We start from the raw sequence: 19,358 nt of genomic DNA, 5'->3' as shown, positions 1-19,358 counted from the left end.
TATTTTAATTTTGAAATGGGGGCTGATGGGCTATATGCAATATGTAAATAAAGACGTATGGTTTTAATGCATTTTATAAGGTGAAATTTAGCTATGTATAGCAACAACTAAAACAGCAGAGATTTTTAGGTGCATTTTGCTTTAATGACATGTGACTTTGCCTGGCTTTAAAAGGAAGTGATGTAAGAATAATTCATGTTTTAATTTGAAGAAGTTAAGTGCAATAACAGACAAAAGTGCTAATTAAACTTTGCATGCAATTTCACTGGGCAGTGTTCGTTTTTTTACATTACTGGTTTTATCTGTGGTTGTTGGCTGAGTAACTCAGAAATTTGCCTAGTACAGGTAATTACAACAAGAAATAACAGTTTTCCAGGAATGAAACTTCAAGTCTACTGAAGCTGCTGGTTCAAAGAGTGCTTAGGTTCAAGCTTGAAGCATAATAGTGATATCTCATGGAGGAACTGAGTCTGATTGGATGTCTGAGTAAGGAAGTGCTCTTAAGGAAGGCTTTAAAATGTTTCAGGGAAGTTTCATTGTGCCATGTGTGAAAATTTGAGATTGCAGCCATTTGCACTTTTGATAGTTGAGAAATTGGAATCTTTCTGAAAAAGCTCTGATAATAAATCCAACATTGAAGAAAGGGTTACTGAGAAAGGGTCAATGAGGACCAAATAGAAAAATGTTTTCCCACTTGCTTTGGTATATCTTTTAGGTGGACTGTTTTTCAGAAGCAGAAATAAAATGAAAGGAGATATCCTGGCATCTCTGACTATTGTTAGTATTGGATGAACCATGTGGTTAACTTCATGGCTTTTAGATCCAGTAGAGGCAATCTGGACAGGTAACTTGGAAGGTCTGTATTCAGTTCCAATACCCATGGAGAATGTAGCAAATGAGGTCACAGGAAGGGGAAACAAAGCTGCCAAGGCCAAAATGGAACAATAAAGATCACCCTGGTCTTGTACCTTCTGGCTTTCTGAATGAATTCTGTTATTAGGGGTATCAGAGGAAAGGTGTAGATGAGACCTGGGGGCCAATTGTGAACTAGAGCACCCCTCTGTGACTGTTCCTGTAGAAGGATCAAGACAAACTGTTGCACCCATTGTTTAGGTATGAACCAAAGAAATCACAGCAAGGTTGGCCCTAGCAGCTGAAAATCTGTGTTTCCACTAAATGAGGGATCACACATAAGGCAAAAGAATCAGCCTGCTCAGCTTCTCCACTAGTACATTTGAGATCCCTGGGATATGTATTGCTAATCAACAAATGATGGGAAGACATCTCCCATTGCCACATTCTCATGGCTTTCCAGAAAAGTGGATATGAGCAGGTTTCCATGTTTGCTGATATACCAGACTACTTCCATGTTGCATGTCTGAATGGAAATCGCACCCCTGCGGAGGAAGCATTGGAAAGTCTGCAATGCTAGCAGGACCACTCTCATCTCCAATACATAAATGTGAAATTTGGCCTCCAGGGGTGACCAAGCACCTTGAACTGTCTTATCTTAGAAATGTCCCCATCTGTGGTTACTGGGGCTAGGGAATTTGATGTACAAAATGTCCATCCTTCAATCAGTGATGTGAAGGCTATTGACCATTTGATATGGTTTCTGCAAACCTGTGTGAGGTAAATCCTGGTAAGAAGGAGGTGAAGAATTTGTGACCATTGAAGTGAGAGGGTCCACTGGAGTACCATCATATGATACCTTGGTAGGGGAACTAATGCAATTCTAAAGGCCTTCAAGCCTAGTAAATGAAGGATTAACCTTGCTTGTGGAAAAGGATGTTAAATGGCCAGGATGGCCACTAAATGAAGAGAAAGTACTCTAGAGTCTATCAGCTTGGCAATTTGAAGGACTATGTTGAAGTGACATACAATAAACTCTGTGTGCTGAGTGAGGGAGACTTGACTTTTGGACTAATTGACTGTAATCCCCCGTTTCTGTACAAGGTGTAGCAAGAGGTCCCAAGTCTGAACCAGAAAATCTCTGGAAGTAGCAGTGAGAAGCCAATCGTCTAGTTATAGGAAGATCCACATGCCTTGCAGTCTGAGATTAGCTACTACCATTGCCTTCATTTTTGTGAACACCCGGGGGACTTTGGTAAGAACAAATGACAGTGTTCTGAACTAAAATGATTGGCTCTAGCAGGAAATGGAGAAATCTCCTGGATTGCATCTCTATTTTTATATGATAGTAGGCATTGTGGAGCTCTACAGAACGCATCCAATCATCCTTCTAAGTCATCTCAATCAATTAATCAGACAGACAAAATTATGGATGATCATGGTGTAGTCCATATTGCCTCTTCTGAGGTTCCCTGTCTTCTTTGGAACTAAAAAGAACCTGAAATAGACTCAGGATTCTAATTGGTGTTGGGGGACCTGCTGGATGACATATTTTCTAACAACTTGAAAATTCCTGTTGCTGCAGATTCCAACTGTCTGAGTAGAGTGTTAAAAATCATTTTCTTTTTCTTTTGAGGATAAGAAAAGGAAATGGAATAGCTTCTGGTGATTATCCTTAGCACCCAAGAATCCATTGTAATATTTTTCCAGGCTTGTGGGTGCAAGGATAAGTGCCCTCCCAAAATAGGGTTTCGCAGTAAAAGGACAGCAAAACCACAGATTATTCTGTTCATGTCTCTGCCCCTAGGGTGATGTCCAAATGAGTTGCCTCCTCCTCCTCTGCCTTGGGAGACTCCTGTCCCCAAGAGTATTCTGGTAATAACTCTGTGAATTTCTGAACTGCATCTTCTTACAACCCCTTTGGTTCCTAGAAAAGCTCATTTGATGGGTGGAGAAGCAGATCCCAACAGCAGACAGGGTTTTACCATCTTGTACATTCCTGGTAAGCATTTATTTGACTGTGGGTCTGAAAAGTGTAGAACAATCAAAAGGGACATTGATGAAGGATGTCTTAAAACCTTCCACAAAGTTACAAAGATGCAGCCAGTAAAGCCAGTGCATGGTTATGCTGGTGCCTGCCATCTTAGCGGTGCCATCATGGACATATTAGACATAGACTGAAAGGTATTCAGTTGGGAGTCCACTGTTTTCTGAACATTTACTGGTAATTTACCCAACAGGAACAGTAAGCTTCTTGGTCAAGTCCCTCTAAAAGTGCATCATGTGAGCAAGATAGTTCAGCCCTCTGAGTGAAAAGGTCACTGAAGCATATGTCCATTTTCTGAATTTGTCCAGTGCCCTTGACTCCCTTTTAGGGAGACGTGCAGACAAACTCTCCTTGGACATTTCCTTTAATGGATGTCACTACTACCATGGCAACTACTGGTGCACCAGTGTTTTCTATCTTTCGGGGATACCAAAATCCTATCTGTTTTTTTTGGGAATGGGTTCCACTACTTTAGGTTATTTTCATGCCCACTGAATGCTAGGTCTATAAGGGTAACAGCAGGTGGTACCACCCAGAGTGCAGGTGAGCCAGTACCTAAGGCCTTGAAAAAACACAGCTTCAGCTGGTGAAGGAGTATTGGTGGGCCACCCCCCTCATTGCTTCATCAATTCTAGGATATTACCAAAGATGACATCTTCTAGAGGTGATCTTGGGGAAGCTTCACCTTCATCCAGATTTGTGTCTTCTGTGACAGACTCTGGAGAGGAGTCTACATGTTTCCATTTATAAGTCTGTTTTCTAAGACCTTGTCTCGGGGTGGGGGGGAATCTCAGGAGACAGGTCCAAATCAGACTGGGACTCAGTTGTAGAGTATCCTCCAAGTCTAAATGGAACTGACTGTTACTGACAATCTGAATGAGTAGAGTGAGTTACAAGATCCAAAAGAGGTTGGGAAGGGCCTGAGCTCAAAGTTGTCACCTGACTTCTTGGTCTCACCAAAGCCCTTTCAAATGCCTCAGAAGTTGTGGCCAAAATCAGAGGCGAAGGAAAGTCCCTCCTATCCAAAGAGGGAGGAACAATTCCTGCCCCAACCAATATTGGCACTGAGGCTGACTTTGGACCTGAGTTATTGAGAGCTAAACCCTGAGAGGGAGAGACTGCTCCAATAATTTCAGAGTTGACAACACTTCTGGGCCCAAAATGCCAATTATTTGGCTCTGAGACTTGTCCCAATCCAAAAGAATCTGAGTCAAGAGAGCAAGGGAACTTGAAGGAGTTAAAAAAGAGAGTAAGGGAACTTGAAGGAGTTAAAGTTTACAGAGCTGTCAGCTCCAAGAGAAGTGCACCAGGGGGATTTGGAGTCATGGGAACTGGATCCAAAGGTTGGACAGGTACTGAAGATCTCAATCGTGGGTAGCTGGACCTGTATCCGTAACTTTCAAAGGGGGCAGCAATGGAAGAACCACTAGTTGAATCTGAATTCACAAGAATCTCTGCATCATTCAACTGATGTTCATTTTGGTGAGACTTCTGGAAGACTGGATAGACCTTGAAGATGATACTACAAAAAGAAGTCTGGGGGTATCGCTTTTCCTGAAGAATCAGGGAATGGAGTCTAGGACTCTGGAGAATGCTTTGGGTGAGGTGAGGAAGATAATGATCTGAGTAACTGGTTGATTCAACTTCCCTGGAGTCTTGAGCATCAGGTGCAAAGAATCTGTCGGATGCAGGGACCTTTTTAAATTTTTTTTCTGCCCTTTTTTCTTCAGATCTTTCTCACCCTTCTTTGGACTTTTCCCTATCTTTCTTTGACTTGTCCATCTTTTTTTTTTCCAGTGGAAGCCAAAGCAGGTCTTGAAGATGTAGAGTTGGAAGGTTGAGAAGCAGACCCTGTCTGGGGGAGACAAGCCATTCAATATTAGTTTTTCTTTATGGCCCAGGTCCCAAAAGAGACACAAATGTCAAAGTCAGCATTCAAATAGTCAGCACCCAAACAATATACACAAAGTGAGTGCGTTTGTCATGGAATTTTATGTCCACAGGCTGTGGACATTTTGAATCGCCAAGACTTTGTCAGACATTAAAGGAACAACTTTAAACTATAAACAATAATTAGACTATATACAGGGGGTTGATAACTTACTTGAACTCTCTATGAACTGTCTATAACTATTCTCAGCTATCCAAAAAGTTATTTTCAAGTTATATTTTATAACTATATCTGTACACACCGTAACAAGTAAACCACAGAAAAAAAACACAACAACGATTTCTTAACTGTATGTCTAGAAATTAACACTTAACCGCTAATATCTATGACTATTAACTATCAACTAAACTATTAACTATAAAAACAAAAAAGAAAAATTAGGTAGTGTCACCAAAGGCAGAGCACATCAAAGTACAAAATTTAGAGAAAGAATGGTTCTGCCACCAATCCTGCTAAAAACTTGAAACTTGAAAACTTTTAATAAAAATAAAACAATGATAAAATAAAACAAACTGGCTCATAAATCGGATAAGGGCTTTTGGTGTAATACCTTTTTCAAATCCTAAATGTTAGCCAGTAAAACTTCCTGTTAAATACCTTCATTCTCTGGTATTCACTCATTCAGAGATACTTGGTAGCCATAGCAATGTATACACCCTTTCAATTAGGTTATTTAGAGTGCTGAAGAGGTTTTCTTTTTAGTGCAGGTTTTAAAGGAACAAATGCATTCAGACCTGATGGCTGATCTAAAAGCAAGTTCATTATCTACTTCATTTCTTCAATTTCTGTTTGATTTACTAAATCACAACCTCTTAATGTTTGATGGAGACTAGTTAGTGTCATAAACTTAAAAGAATGGCTACCATTTGCACTAATATGCATATAAAGTGCATTGCTAGTAACTTTATTTATGTCAGATAAATGTTTTAGGATACGTTCATTGTTTTATTTTTATTAAAAGTTTTCAAGTAAGTTTTTAGCAGGATTGGTGGCAAAACCATTCTTTCTCTGAAACTATCAACTATTTCTAAAGAATAAACTATTTATAGTAAAGTAGGGAAGGAAAGATACATTTTTTGAATAAGAAAATAACATTTATCCCACTCAAAAAAACCACAGCCTTTGGCAACACGTCTGAGCTGTTCAGATGGCAAATGAGATCTAAGCTACCTTAGTAGAATGGAGTGACTTATGGGTAGGAGAGGAGTCACAGCCTCGGATCCTCAGCTTCATAAAAAAGGTGCTGAGGTCAGATCCAGTCAGATCTGACAACCCAAAGGTTAAATCAGATGAAGATAGACATCAGATAGACATCAGATCATTATTTACATAAAAATATTACCACAAAACACTAATTCTGCATCTAAAACACTAGCCTTAAAATTCTCACCCTAACCCTAAAATACTAACCCTAACCCAAACTTAACACCAAAACTCTTAACTCTAATCCTAAAACACTACCCTTAAACATTAAATTCTGACCTTAACTATAAAACATTAACCCTAACACTAAAATACTAATCTTAACTTCTTAAACTTTGATGACCATAATTCTAACCTTAAAATGTGATGCTAAAACAGTGACTCTAATCTCAAAGTCAAAACTCTGACTCTGACCCTAATATTCAGATCCTAACTCTAAAACACTAACCCTAAATCTAAAACCCTAACCCTAACTTGTTTAACCCTTAAACTAATCGTAATTCTAAGGCCCTCTTTCCCTAAATGTAAATGTAACAGTAAAAGCCAAAGGTGCCTTTAATGTATATGTTTTATCAAGTGAGCCTTGTGATGATGTGAGGTATTGCCAGCTATGCCATGAGAAGTAGGTAAGTGGATGTGTAACATATACCAGCACAGCTAGCTAGAATTTGTAAAGAATTATATGTCATTTCTATATCAAACTGATTTGTATAGATGCTTGTATTGAAAATGTATTTGTAAACTTGCTTGTGTTAAAAATATATCAACAGCATGTCCTGCTGGACAGAAAAGAAATATACATTTATAGCAGACTGTACTGTTGCTCAGCCCAGCTAACTTTGAAAAATAGTAAGACATTAAATTACTTTATTTAGGCCATAAAGATTGTATTTTACTAGTCTGATTGCAACAAGAAACTAAATGGCTGTGCCAGAGAATGGTTTATTAGCTCCTGTAGGAATAGTGAAATGTTTTATGGTTTTATAGCTTCCAGATCCTATAACACATCTCTGCAAAGCTCAGTCTGTGTGTATGGCAACACATATGTGCTAAATTCTGGTTCAGATTCTAGCAATGGGGGTAGTATGGGAGCCAGAAGTCAGTTGATCAGATGTATGTGATGTTATTTTGTAAACTAGAACAAAAATTATGTTTTAACACCAGATGAGAGAGAAGTCTCAAAGCAGTCTGTTCTTGGAACCTGACAAAGAAGGACCCCTCCCCTACTTCATCTTGCCTTGCTCTAGTAAGTGACCAGTGAATAGTAATCATTTAAATCAGTCAGGAAAACATAGTGAGATTAGTTAAGTACTGTTTTTCCTGTATCTGTGTGAATCTATTCACTTGTATTATTTTAATATTTCCTATGATTGAAACTATGGCATCATTGTAAATAGATATTTAGTATTTTTCATGTTCTTTTATTATTTATTATTACATATATTTAAACTTTTCAATGTGGCTAGTCCTTTAGACAATATTTTAACCTTTGAGTACTTATATTTATTTGGTGACTCTGTGGTCATTCCCGAAAGCCTTATGGCATTGGTCAAACACCACCATTTGTATTAATATTAATTTCACTCAGTATAATTGGGTACACTTAAAAGAGCCTTAGAGTAGCTGGTTTTGGAGAGTCTTGTGGCCTGGACAGAAGGGGGCATATTAGCTAGTAAATCTGTGCTAGTCTTTCCCAGGTGTGTGTGTGTGTGTGTGTGTGTGTGTGTGTGTGTGTGTGTGTGTGTGTGTGTGTGTGTGTGTGTGTGTGTGTGTGTGTGTGTGTGTGTGTGTGTGTGTGTGTGTGTGTGTGTGTGTGTGTGTGTGTGTGTGTGTGTGTGTGCGTGTGTGTGTGTGTCAGCTGCTTGGAGCAGGGACTGGTTTCATGGAGAGAGTGCTGAAGGACTTGGCTTGGATACTCAGCTGAGGACTCAACTCTACAGCTGTGCCATTGGGGAGCTTTACTGGGGACCTGGGGAAAGACAGAGAGAGAAACCCAGACCTCTGCCAGAATGTGTTCCCTGTGTGCTCTTAAGGGAAATGGTGCCTGATGCAGAGAGCTGCATCTGAAAATACTGTGTGTATCCGTTTTTGTCGCAAGTGAACATCCCTCTCCAGTGTCAGTGGGGAGGATTCAGTTTTCTTGATTACTGGCCCAGAACAGGGATGTCACAAGCCTATTCAGACTAGCAGCAAAAGTTGGACAAGTCAAACAGCATAAGTAGTACTCATGCTACTTCTGCAGACTCAATTGAACCATTGCCAAATAATCTTCAGTTGCACAAAAATGCTACTAATGTGGTATAATTTTTAAATCTTGACCTGGATATTTTCTCTTTGCAAACTAACCCTACATTGCATTCCTACTCCTTTTTACCTAATTTCTATTTTCTAATAATCATTTGGTTCCCTCAGTCTTGCTAACTATACTTGTCCTCGTGTTATCTACAACTGATTTATGATAGTAACAGGTTGATCACTTACTAATTACGTTCTCCTCCTTGCATGCATTAGTACTGCAGTTTATTCCCTACCATGTACCGCTGTTAAACAGTTTGTAAATTGTACTGTCTTGGCAATCAAAACCGAATGTATAAAAATGTATCTCAAGTGCTGATACACGTTTTTGTTTTATCCTTATCCAAATCTTTTTTTATACTGACTGTAGAGCATATTATGCAAGTTAAGTTCACTGACTATGCACTTATTACATACCATAGCGTACCTTAAAATGTAATCTTATTAATAAATTACTTTAGCTCACTGGGAGCTGCACAGCACAAGATCAGTTTTCTCCGATGTAGGACTCTACTGCATACCTATCAACTGTCCCTGATTTTGATTTGACTCAAATTTTAGCTCTGTCCCTCTTAATCCCTCCAAAGCCTTGGAGAAAAGGTTGTGAACTGCACTTAATAAATTATCACAATTAAATTATCACAATATTTAGAGTTTATATATATATATATATATATATATATATATATATATATATATATATATATATATATGTATTAATCCACATTCTCTAATTCTATCAATGTCTAAAGTTAATAGTATCACTGATTTTATTTAATTAATCACTGTTTTTTTTTTATTTATCCTTTTGTCATATTCTATCATGTATGTATCTTTTGGAGCTTTTCTCCTTGGGTGACGGGTCTCCACTGAAAAAGGGCATCTGTCCAGTCAGACTAACCCGGTCAACAAATGTGAAATAAATAAATAAAATAATTGTAATATTTTAAAAGGTTCCCTGATGCAAAATCTTTGTACCCTCTCTGTGTCCATGTGGGTTTTGCTGAGTGGTGTCCCCCCAACATTCCACAGCTATGTTGTTTTGTACTGATCCTCCAAACTGCCCGCCAGTGTGCATATCTGTCTGGAAAGCAATCACATTACAGTGATCGACCTCACAAGTGGCAAGGGTTAAGGATGAAAAGCAGAGCAACAGAGAGCATATCTTTCAACCTCTCAGCACAAGAAATCTAGACAAAGCCTAAAATATCCCAGGCTCCTACAACAGCCATGCACAACACATAATATCCTCCACATGCCCCACTCCCACCACCTCAACTCAATGTATTTCTCACTCACATCCTTATCCCCCTTCCAAAAAGCATCTAACTCAGATCTACTTCTGTTAAACCTCAACTTCCATAGCATCATAAATAAGACCAGCGAGTGCCATGCTACCCTATCTATCTACTCACCAGACATAGCTGTGATAAAATAAACCTGGCTAAAGCCCCACATTGTTCTAACAATAGGCTATAACATCATAAGAGCTGATAGAATCAACTAACATGGAGGTGGTGTAGCAGTTATTTTTAAAAACACACTCAAAGTAGTCCAACTAAACTGTACTCCTCTCAATCTACCCTACTCTGAAATATTAATTACCCACCTTGATATCAACTCCAACAAAACAATAATAATATTCACCACCTACCTCCCTCCCAGCAACAACCTCCCCACTATAGAACACCTACTTTCCTGGGCAGACACTAAATTTACCCAAGAAACTATTGTTCTTGGTGACTTCAACTTTGATTGGCACTCCCACACTACTAATAACCCATCCAACTTTATTAATCTCTTCAATTTCACCCAAAAAATAAACTGCCCGACTCAAATTGACAAACGCTTTAACAAGCAGTCAACATAAGACTCAATCCTAACTAACAAACTTAGCCTAGGCTTCTTAGCCATGTGCCTACCTGACTCCCTCAGTGACCACTATCCAATCTTTCTTTACAGAAAACGCGTGTACACCCAAAGCAACATCCTCTACAAATACATCACTTCCAAGAAAAACCTCTCTCCCACTACTTTCAACCTTCTACTGTAACAATGTAACTGGTCCCCTCTTAAGCACCTACAATTAGATGATGCTGTTCAGTACTTCAACTAAAGTTTCCTTACAATTCTTAATAATCTAGCCCTTACCAGAAAAGTTTGTACTAGGACCAAGCCCCTCCCATGGCCATCCAAAGACACCAAACTACTAATGAGACATAGAGACAAAGCCTGGTCAGATTATCATATATCCAAAGACAAAGCTGACCTCCTTAACTATCAACAATTAAGAAACTTAACAAAAAACAAATAAAAAGAGACAAACAAGTATACTTCCTATCTTGTCAGCAAAAGAACCAAAACAACCTACAAAAATTCTAGCTTTCCATCAACCAACTCCTAAACCCAGGCCGTACTTCTACCCCCCTGTCTGCTACCTCAAACAATTCGGTCCCTATCTCTACTCAATTTAACACCCATTTCATCAACACCATCATCTCCCTTCTAGGCAACCAACCTACCCAGCCTCTTACTGTCCCCACTCCAGCTATACACAAACATAGCTCCTTCTCCTTCTCACCCATGCAAACTAAGTACATAAAAACTCTCTTGTTCAAACTCAAACCATGCTGCACAGATGCAGACAAACTCCCTAATGAATTTCTAAAACTTGCAGCCCCTTTAATTGCATATCCCATTTCTATCCTGATCAACCACTCTATCAAAGAACATTATGTCCCACTCATATGGAAAATATCTCATATTATACCTCTCCACAAAGGTGGTCCCTCCAAAGAACTAACCAACTATTGTCCCATAACCATAAGTTCCCCCCTCATGAAGATTTTATAAAAATGCATCCACAACAAGCTCCTTTCCAACTCTCAGCATGGTTTAAGACCAAAGCACAGCACCAGCACTGCCCTCCTAACCTTCACTAACACCATCCACCATCTCGTGAACGAAGGCTAGCATGTCTCTTCCATATTTCTTGACATGTCAAAAGCCTTCGGCACTGTATCCCACCAGCTTCTATTAAATAAACAATCTTCCTATGGGCTTAGTTTACCCTCACTTACTTGACTCCATAGCTATCTTTCCAACCATCAACAAGCTACTGGGAAAACTCTCTTTCCTCCCTACTCCCCATCTCTGTAGGTGTACCCCAATGTTCTATTCTCAGTCCACTTCTCTTCATCATATTCACAAACAACCTCAGTACAGCAACCAAACATGCCTCCATAGTACAGTACACAGATGATTCTACCCTTATCTGCTCTGCCCCCTCACCCTAAGAGCTCCAACTAAAAATGCAATCTTCTTTTCAGGGCATTGAAACCTACCTCTCCCAACACCAACTAATTTTACATCTCAACAAAACCAAAATCATAGTTTTTAGTACCAAAAAACCCAAGACTTCCCAGCTCCCACTATCAACCACCTCTGCAAATGGTACCAAAATTACCTCCATTAACCACACAAAACATTTAGGAGTTACCATAGATGACAGCCTCAAATTTGACATAGATATTGTCCAAACCATCAAAAACGTCCACATAAAACTAGGTACCCTATATAGAACCAAACCATTCCTAACTCCCAGTACCAGGCTAGCAACTGCTCGCACACACCTTCTTTCTACTCTTCTCTCCAGCTCTGTCATATTCACTAACCCTCGAAAATCTGACCTCAACAATCTAGAATCATGTTACCATAAAATTGTTAAATTTGCCACTAATCACCCACACCGATCCCACCACTGCTCAGTTCTTTCATTATTAAACTGGCTAGAGCTCCCCAACCTTCTACTTCTCAATCAACTATCCTTAGCCCACAAGATAATCTACCACCCCAACAACTGCCCTGCCATCTCCTCTTTAGTTCAACCTAATACTAATAGCAGATCCCTCAGATCTTCCAACAAATGCCTGAGACTACTAAAAGTATCCAACTCCTACAACCAACATAGTGACTCCCTCTATTCACACAGAATAGCCAAACTCTGGAACACCCTTCCAGACCCAATAACAAAAAATCCTGTACATAAGTTCAAATCACTCCTAAAGGAGCACCTTACCAGTCACAAACTGTGCTCTTGCCTCTCCCCAGGTTAATCTACTTCCCTACCTTTAGTTATCTTTCTCAACAGACCATCTAACATCCCTTTTGTAAACTTTAACTTATATACTTTCTACTGTTTACTCTTGTACAGTCCTACTGATTGTATTATATTTACTGCTACTGGGTTGTTCCTGTAACAGTGATTGTACAGTTCTACAGATTGTTTTATATTTACTGCTAGTTGTTTGTGTTGTACTACTGTGGAGTGTTCCCCCCTCGGTCTCCACTAGTAAAAAGGACCTTGTTTTGCACTGTTTCTAGATACTGTAAAATAGTTTTATTGTACTAATGTTTACTGTTACTGTGTTTTTCTTTATTGTCTTATATTGCTGTGGAGCTTTTCTTTCTAGATACTGTAAAATAATTTTATTGTACTAATGTTTACTGTTACTGTGTTTTTCTTTATTGTCTTATATTGCTGTGGAGCTTTTCTTTCTAGATACTGTAAAATAATTTTATTGTACTAATGTTTACTGCTACTGTGTTTTTCTTTATTGTCTTATATTGCTGTGGAGCTTTTCTCCTCGGGTCTCCGCTGAAAACAGGCCTCTGGCCCAGTCGGACATACCTGGTCAACAAATGTAATATATAAATAAATGGGGGCAAAAATAGGGACAGATTTTAAATACTGCCATTATAAACTTGGAATTTTTCAAGAATAATATGATTTGTGTCAGCATGCAATTTCTGAAAGATATAACATCTGAAACTCAAATGAATGTCATTATTTCGTGACTTCAGTCCTCAGCGATTTCTCAGAAAATTTTATGAGGAACAGACTAACAACAATAGACAAAGATCTGGACATTCTGCGAAGATATGGACAGTTTAGAGGTATTGGGAAGGTTGACAGGGGTCAGTGCCAAGAAAATAGGGGAAAGTACCACGGAAGTGCAGCTGTTAAATAAATACCTCTCAGCTGTCCAGATTTTTGTCTCAAATTTTAGTCTACGCCTCATAATATGTGTGGTTTTCTAGCGTATCATCAAGGATTTAAGTCACAAAATAATGACAGACATTTGAGTTTCAGACCTCATATCTTTCAGAAAATGCATGCTAACGATATATTTTATTCTACTGACATTTCAAGTTTACTAGAGCGGTATTTAAAACCGATCCATATTTATGGATCTTTGACCCCCATTATTTTTGGCTTTATTCAGATTTCTTTACTAAGAGTTTGAATAATACACGTTTCTAAAATTAAAAAAGTCAGTGCATTTTGTTAAAAGAAAATAACATTAACGTGGATCGTTACCATGTCAACACTATCACGCTAACCGTACATCCAAGTAAATCACAATTGCACCGGAAGCATTTCCTGAGCTCTCATCGTAGCTTTTTTTCCGGTGCTAGCGGCAACATTTGTGCGATAGATAGAAAGCATTTCGGGCTTTTTGGTTTTACATTTTGACACATAAAATATGTAAGTAGAAAACCTTTCTGTGATAATTACGATATTGAGGCATTTGAAAGTATTAACTTAGTAGGTCTGTCTATTTTTTTTAAGAGTGGATGTTGATATATTCCGAAAAGGAGGGTTTATTAGAAAGGCTTACCATGTGTTTCATTTTGTGGAAAGTAATGGTCTTCGTAAATAATTTAACCAATGTATTAGGTAGGTAAAATTGCTTAGACCGTCCCCGGGATGCACAGTTTATAAGGTGCATCCATTTATTTTTCATTTCTCTCAATCTTGTTTTTAAAACGTGGATTACTGATAGCTTTCAACTTCTTTGTTCAAGAATCCGGGTTTATAAAAACGGTAAGGGATAGGAGTCATACCTTTCAGCTTCTTAGAGCAAGAAATATGGACAGTCTAATATGATTGGAGGAAAAGGTCTACAAGTAGGGGCAGGTTTTAAATGCTGCTCTTACAAACTTAGAAAGTTGCTTGAGTAGCGGGATTTAACGGGATGTGTGTTAGCGTGCTTTGTCTGGAGGGTATAGAGTCTGAGATTTGAATGTACGTAATTATTTCGTGACTGCGATCCTTAGTGGTTTGCCAGAAAACCACCAATGTCATGAGGAACAGATAAAATATTTGAGGAAAAAAATCTGGACATTCTGCGAAGATCTGGACAGGTATGATAGCGCAAAACCAGGGGCACATTTTAAATTTTACTCTAGTTCTCCTTAAAAGGTAACAGCACATCATGTTTTGCCGCTATCGTGTATTTTCTGAACAATGTTAAACTTTAATGGCTGTCTTTGTTTTACTGTAATTCTCAGTGAAGTACTAGAAATCATTGAGGCAAAATCAAGTCTAGTTGAGTTATGGGAGCACTACCTCATGTTTTGCTTAACTGCTATGATTTATGCTGTTTGTCTGTTGTGATCTTCCTAGATCCTGTTAGATATACTGATATCTTCATAAAGTTAGACCTGGTTACTGTATTAAGTAATTAAAGTCAAATGTTTCCTAATAAGATCATAGGAGGTCACTAGGCTAATGGCCCTGGGGCCCCTACAAGCCTTGCCAAGAATTTATCCCAAAAAAAAGCCTCAGTCAGCATGTCTGCCCCGTCAATAAGAGGGACACAGGTGGCACCCCTGGGACACACTTGTGGTTTCCCATCCACTCATCAAGGTTGCGCTTGAAGAGTGTTGGCGAGGTACTCTATGTGTATGGGTAGTGTATTCCAGAGACAGGGCAGCCTCTGGAAGATAAACGTATCGCTCCAGCAGGTTTTGTTGATGTTGCATATTAGATTCAGGACTTTTGAGTGGGTAATGCACGAGGAGTTAGACTTGTGGATATGGAGTATATCTAGTAGGGCAAGGTGCGAGATTGCTCAGGGGTGATCCGTGTCTCGCCTACAAGACAATCTGTACGATACTGAGTAGAGTGATAGTAATTTGAGCCTGTCCACATAGGACAGGTGTTGGGAGGCTGTGGATTCTCTTTGGGTGTATATTATTACCTTGAAACTGTATCAGCAAAATCTGAAAAGCATGAACGGCCACTTCTGCGAATTTGGCCGACCAACAGGAAGAAAAACTTTCAAAACCCTAATCAAGTGGGCGGGCTTTTCCCCCCGATGTGAGGGGCTGTGCCCCACACCCTCCCTAACTAAATATACCAACTCAGAGGTTGCTGTACATTGGAGGAAAGGGCAAATTCTCGATAACTGCCAGGCAAATTATTTCCCTGTGAAAAAATTTGCAGAAGTGGCTGTTCGTGCTTTTAGGATTTCGCTGTTTAAATGCTGACATTTAGATGTTCGAAAAATGCAGTTTTGAGGTGGTAGTATAGACCCTTCTTTCTGTGGGATATTTCTGTGGCCTTTCCAGTTTGTGCAGATGTTTGGAGAAGTACATACCAAACTGGGCGTTCTACTCAGTTATTGGTCAAATGAGGGAGGAGTATATTCTCCTTTCTGGATGTAATCCCTTTACTTGTGAGATGAACCCATGTAAAAGGCTTTTCTGACCACTGTCGCTACATGATGGTCAAATATGAGATTTCTGTCAGCCTGAGTACCCAGGTCTCTAACCCACAGGTTGTGTACTTAGGGGGTTGCCATTGAGCTTCCTGTCCCAGAGACTTCCCATACTCTGGAACAAACTACTTGTCTATGTCAAAGAAAGCTCCTCATTAGCACTCAAGAAAAATCTTGATGATTGGATGGGAAATAGGAAATTCACCCCGTGGATCACCTCTGTGGCTCTGCTCGACAGGGGCACGCGAAAATAATTTTCTTGGGTGGTGAAAGCCAGGGTACCTTTTTGGCTAGGCTTATATAAGCCCTAGGGCCAGTAGATTAATACCTACCTATGTGGTAGTTAGAGGCCGTGTTTTTTTGCCAGATTGTATGATACCTTTTTTTGGATTTAACTTGAGGCCATGCATTTGGCACGAGTCATTAGTTGCTGTGAGACCCTCTTGCAGTATGTTAACATCCTGTGGGGAGTCGGTGACGGCACCCACCTTCCTCCGCAGACTTGTATCAGTCACGGGCCTTTTGTCTTTGCCAGGACCTCTGAGAAGCAGATGCCAAACAGGGTCCCAGGACAGGCCCTTGGGGAACTCCACTAATACAGGTCTGCTGTTGGAGGTGCTTGTTTTGACCTTTTGGGTCCTGTTGGTGAGCCAGTTGGACACCCACCTGATGAGATGGGGGTTTATGCCAAGTTGTGTTTAGCTTTTCGATGATGCCCGAGTGGGAGATTTTGTCAGGTGCCTTGGCCAAGTCGAGGTAGGCTGTATGTACTGATTTTCCCTCATTCTGGGCCTTGGTGACAGTCTCAAAGAAGTAATCTGGCTCAGCAGGCAAAATCTGCCCTTGATGAATCTGAACTGGGTGGAGTCAAATGCTTGGAGATTGCCCATGTCCTTGTTTATGAGATCCGTAATAATACTCCATGACTTTACAGATCAGACTTGTCAAGCTAATGGGGCAATGGTTTACAGGGTCAGTAGTGACACCATCTTTGCGCAAGGGGATGACAATGGCATTTCTCCACTCTGCTGAAATAGGGTGCTCAATGGTGAAGGTAGTTCTTGTTGGAGATGGTGCAGAATACAGCCTGGGATACTATCAGATCCTATGGAAGCTGTGTTCTTTACCTTGGATGCAGACTTTGACACTTGATCTTAGGAGGTGTGAGACGCGGGACAAGTATTGGGATGTCGAAAGGGTCTTTGGGGGGCAGGGGGTGAATAGCAGGTTGGTTAAGTCAACAGGATCAGTGTAAGTGATGCCCTGAAGTACTAATTCGGAACAAACCTGGGCTTTGCCATGGATGTTCCTGACGTACCTTTGTGGTTTCCCTTTTTCGGAGGCTAGTTTCGATTCATAATTGGCTTTGGAGGTTTCACTAGTGGTCTAATTTGCTTGATGAGGGAGTTTTTCCAATTTGGAATTTGTTCCTTTTTACCCTTGGACATCAGTATCTTCCTTTTGTTGTAAAGCCTGTTGATAGAGGATTTCCACCAAACAGGCTTTCCTTAAGGGACAGGTTTTAGTTCTGTTGGGTATGGCAGAGTCCATGCAGTTGTACAGGTGCTTGTATACTGCATTGGCATACTGTTTAGCATAGGTCTTGGCATCCTCTGAAGGGGGAGGTGGTGGTGTGAAGCTACTGATACCCTCCCTTAGGAGGTTGTGGTCAGCTTTTGAAAAGCTTTTTAGCCTGATTATGGTTGAGGGACGGTTGGGTGGGATAGAAACTTTGAGACAGCAATGGTCTGCTCTCACTTGGGAAGAACATACTGTGGGAGTGGTGTAGTGGTCACTCATGTCCGTGAGAACCAAGTCAAAAATATCTCCCATTGTGGGGCGTGAGACGAGTTGGTCTAGTGCGATAGAAGTGATGAAGTTAAGGAATCATTGGGTGAGTGCATTAGTGCAGGAATAGTTTACCCAGTCTGTGGTGGGGTAGTTGAAGTCACCAAGGATCGGGGTGTTAGGGGGTACATTGATGGAGTCGAGTAGATCCAGGTAGGAAGAGTGGGTGTCCTGAGTCATGGAGGGGGATCTGTAGCTGGGCAAAACTTGGATGGTTGTTTTGCTTACTGTCAGTTGCACCTGAAACAGTTCTTGTGTCATGCTGGCAAACCAGTCTGGAGGTGTGCCTGTCCGTAATGAAGATAGACTCTGCCACCCTTAGTCTTAACAACCTAATTATGGGGTCAGAATGTGTGGAATGAGGTATAGCCTAATAGGGCAGGAGTGCTGTCTGTAGCCCTGAACCACTCCATTACTGCACAGACATCCGGCATCTTCCAGTGCAAGGAGAGCCTCCAGTGAGCACATTTTGAGCAGCAAGTCCTTCAGTTTGCTTTTTGACAGTTTTTTTATGTAGGAAGATTTGTCTTTGGGACATTGCCTAAAAATGAAACAATGGGGGAGGCAAGAGCCTTGGCCAGGATCGTAATCCCAGTGGTGATGAGTGGAGTCCATCTCTGGCAAAGCATTGAGGACCATCAACCATGTCATCCTAGACAGACAGATACTGGATCCCCTTGGAATGACACCAGAAAATAAGCCAATTGTTGAAGTCAGTTGTTTGTTGGTATTGTGGTGTCATTCTTGGTGAAGGTAGGATGCTGCTTATGGCTAGGGTCATACCTGTCCGGGACACGTACTCCGAGAGCTCAGTCGTGTCTCTCTTTGTATAGTCCAGGAAGGTACCTCTGAAGTCATTCATACCAACATGGACAATGACAGACTTATACTTGTACTTGTGGGGAGACCTGAGTGCGTGATGTGGTAGATTCTGGCAACAGACAGACAAATGGCTGTGACCTTCTCCTTGTTGAGCCTGGTGAGTGGGACATCGGTGTGTCTCATAATTGAGTTGCCAATTATTGGTATGTTTGGTTTATTGTTATGCCTTGTGGGCTGTGTTTGAGACATTTGTCTGCTGTGTGGGATGTGTTTAGTGTGTGTGGAATGTTTGTGTGTTTTGGTGGTCTCTGCTGTTTAGGTAGGTTTTTGAGTGTGTGTGTGTGTGTGTGTGTGTGTGTGTGTGTGTGTGTGTGTGTGTGTGTGTATTGTGCTTGGTTGCGTGGTGTTTGTGCTTGCAATCTCCTCTTTGTCAGGAGTACTGACTGGTGTGAAAGAGCATGGATTCCAGGTTACTGATGTAGATGCATTTGTCACAAGTAGAGTTATGTGCTAGGAGAAGAGGGCCGTCTGTGAACATGAGGCAGTTGCTACACTGACTCAGTATGCCCATGTCAACCAGGCTGGCAGGAGAAACTGATGGGAATTGTCCAGACATAGTGATCGAATATTTGGGAGGACTTGTGGAGAGAGGGCTTTGATAAGGGTTTGTCCACAAGAATGTAGATCACAAAAACCTTTTTAAATGTAAAGTAACTGACTTGAAGACCAAGTGCTAAACAGACAACAGTGACAAAATGAAGATGCTTAGAGTAAC

At 40.4% G+C, this 19,358-nt stretch overlaps 1 protein-coding gene across 2 annotated transcripts in view; it reads left to right on the top strand.

Annotated features, from left to right (window-relative positions):
* Window positions 1–13,772: 13,772 nt before the first annotated feature.
* Window positions 13,773–19,358, top strand: part of LOC122794725 (small nuclear ribonucleoprotein Sm D2) — a 67,592-nt gene continuing 62,006 nt past the window's right edge. For both annotated transcript variants that reach the window (XM_044063377.1, XM_044063374.1), the window contains exon 1: window positions 13,773–13,896. In XM_044063377.1, the coding sequence (XP_043919312.1) occupies window positions 13,895–13,896 (2 nt within the window). In that variant the 5' untranslated portion in view covers window positions 13,773–13,894. The remainder of the gene's footprint in view (window positions 13,897–19,358) is intronic.

This window comes from Protopterus annectens, chromosome 1.part0 (assembly GCF_019279795.1).
Source record: "Protopterus annectens isolate FY-2018-M chromosome 1.part0, PAN1.0, whole genome shotgun sequence".
Taxonomy (NCBI): domain Eukaryota; kingdom Metazoa; phylum Chordata; order Ceratodontiformes; family Protopteridae; genus Protopterus; species Protopterus annectens.
Note: the sequence above shows the minus strand (reverse complement) of the source record. Positions and strands in the feature narration are given on the sequence as shown.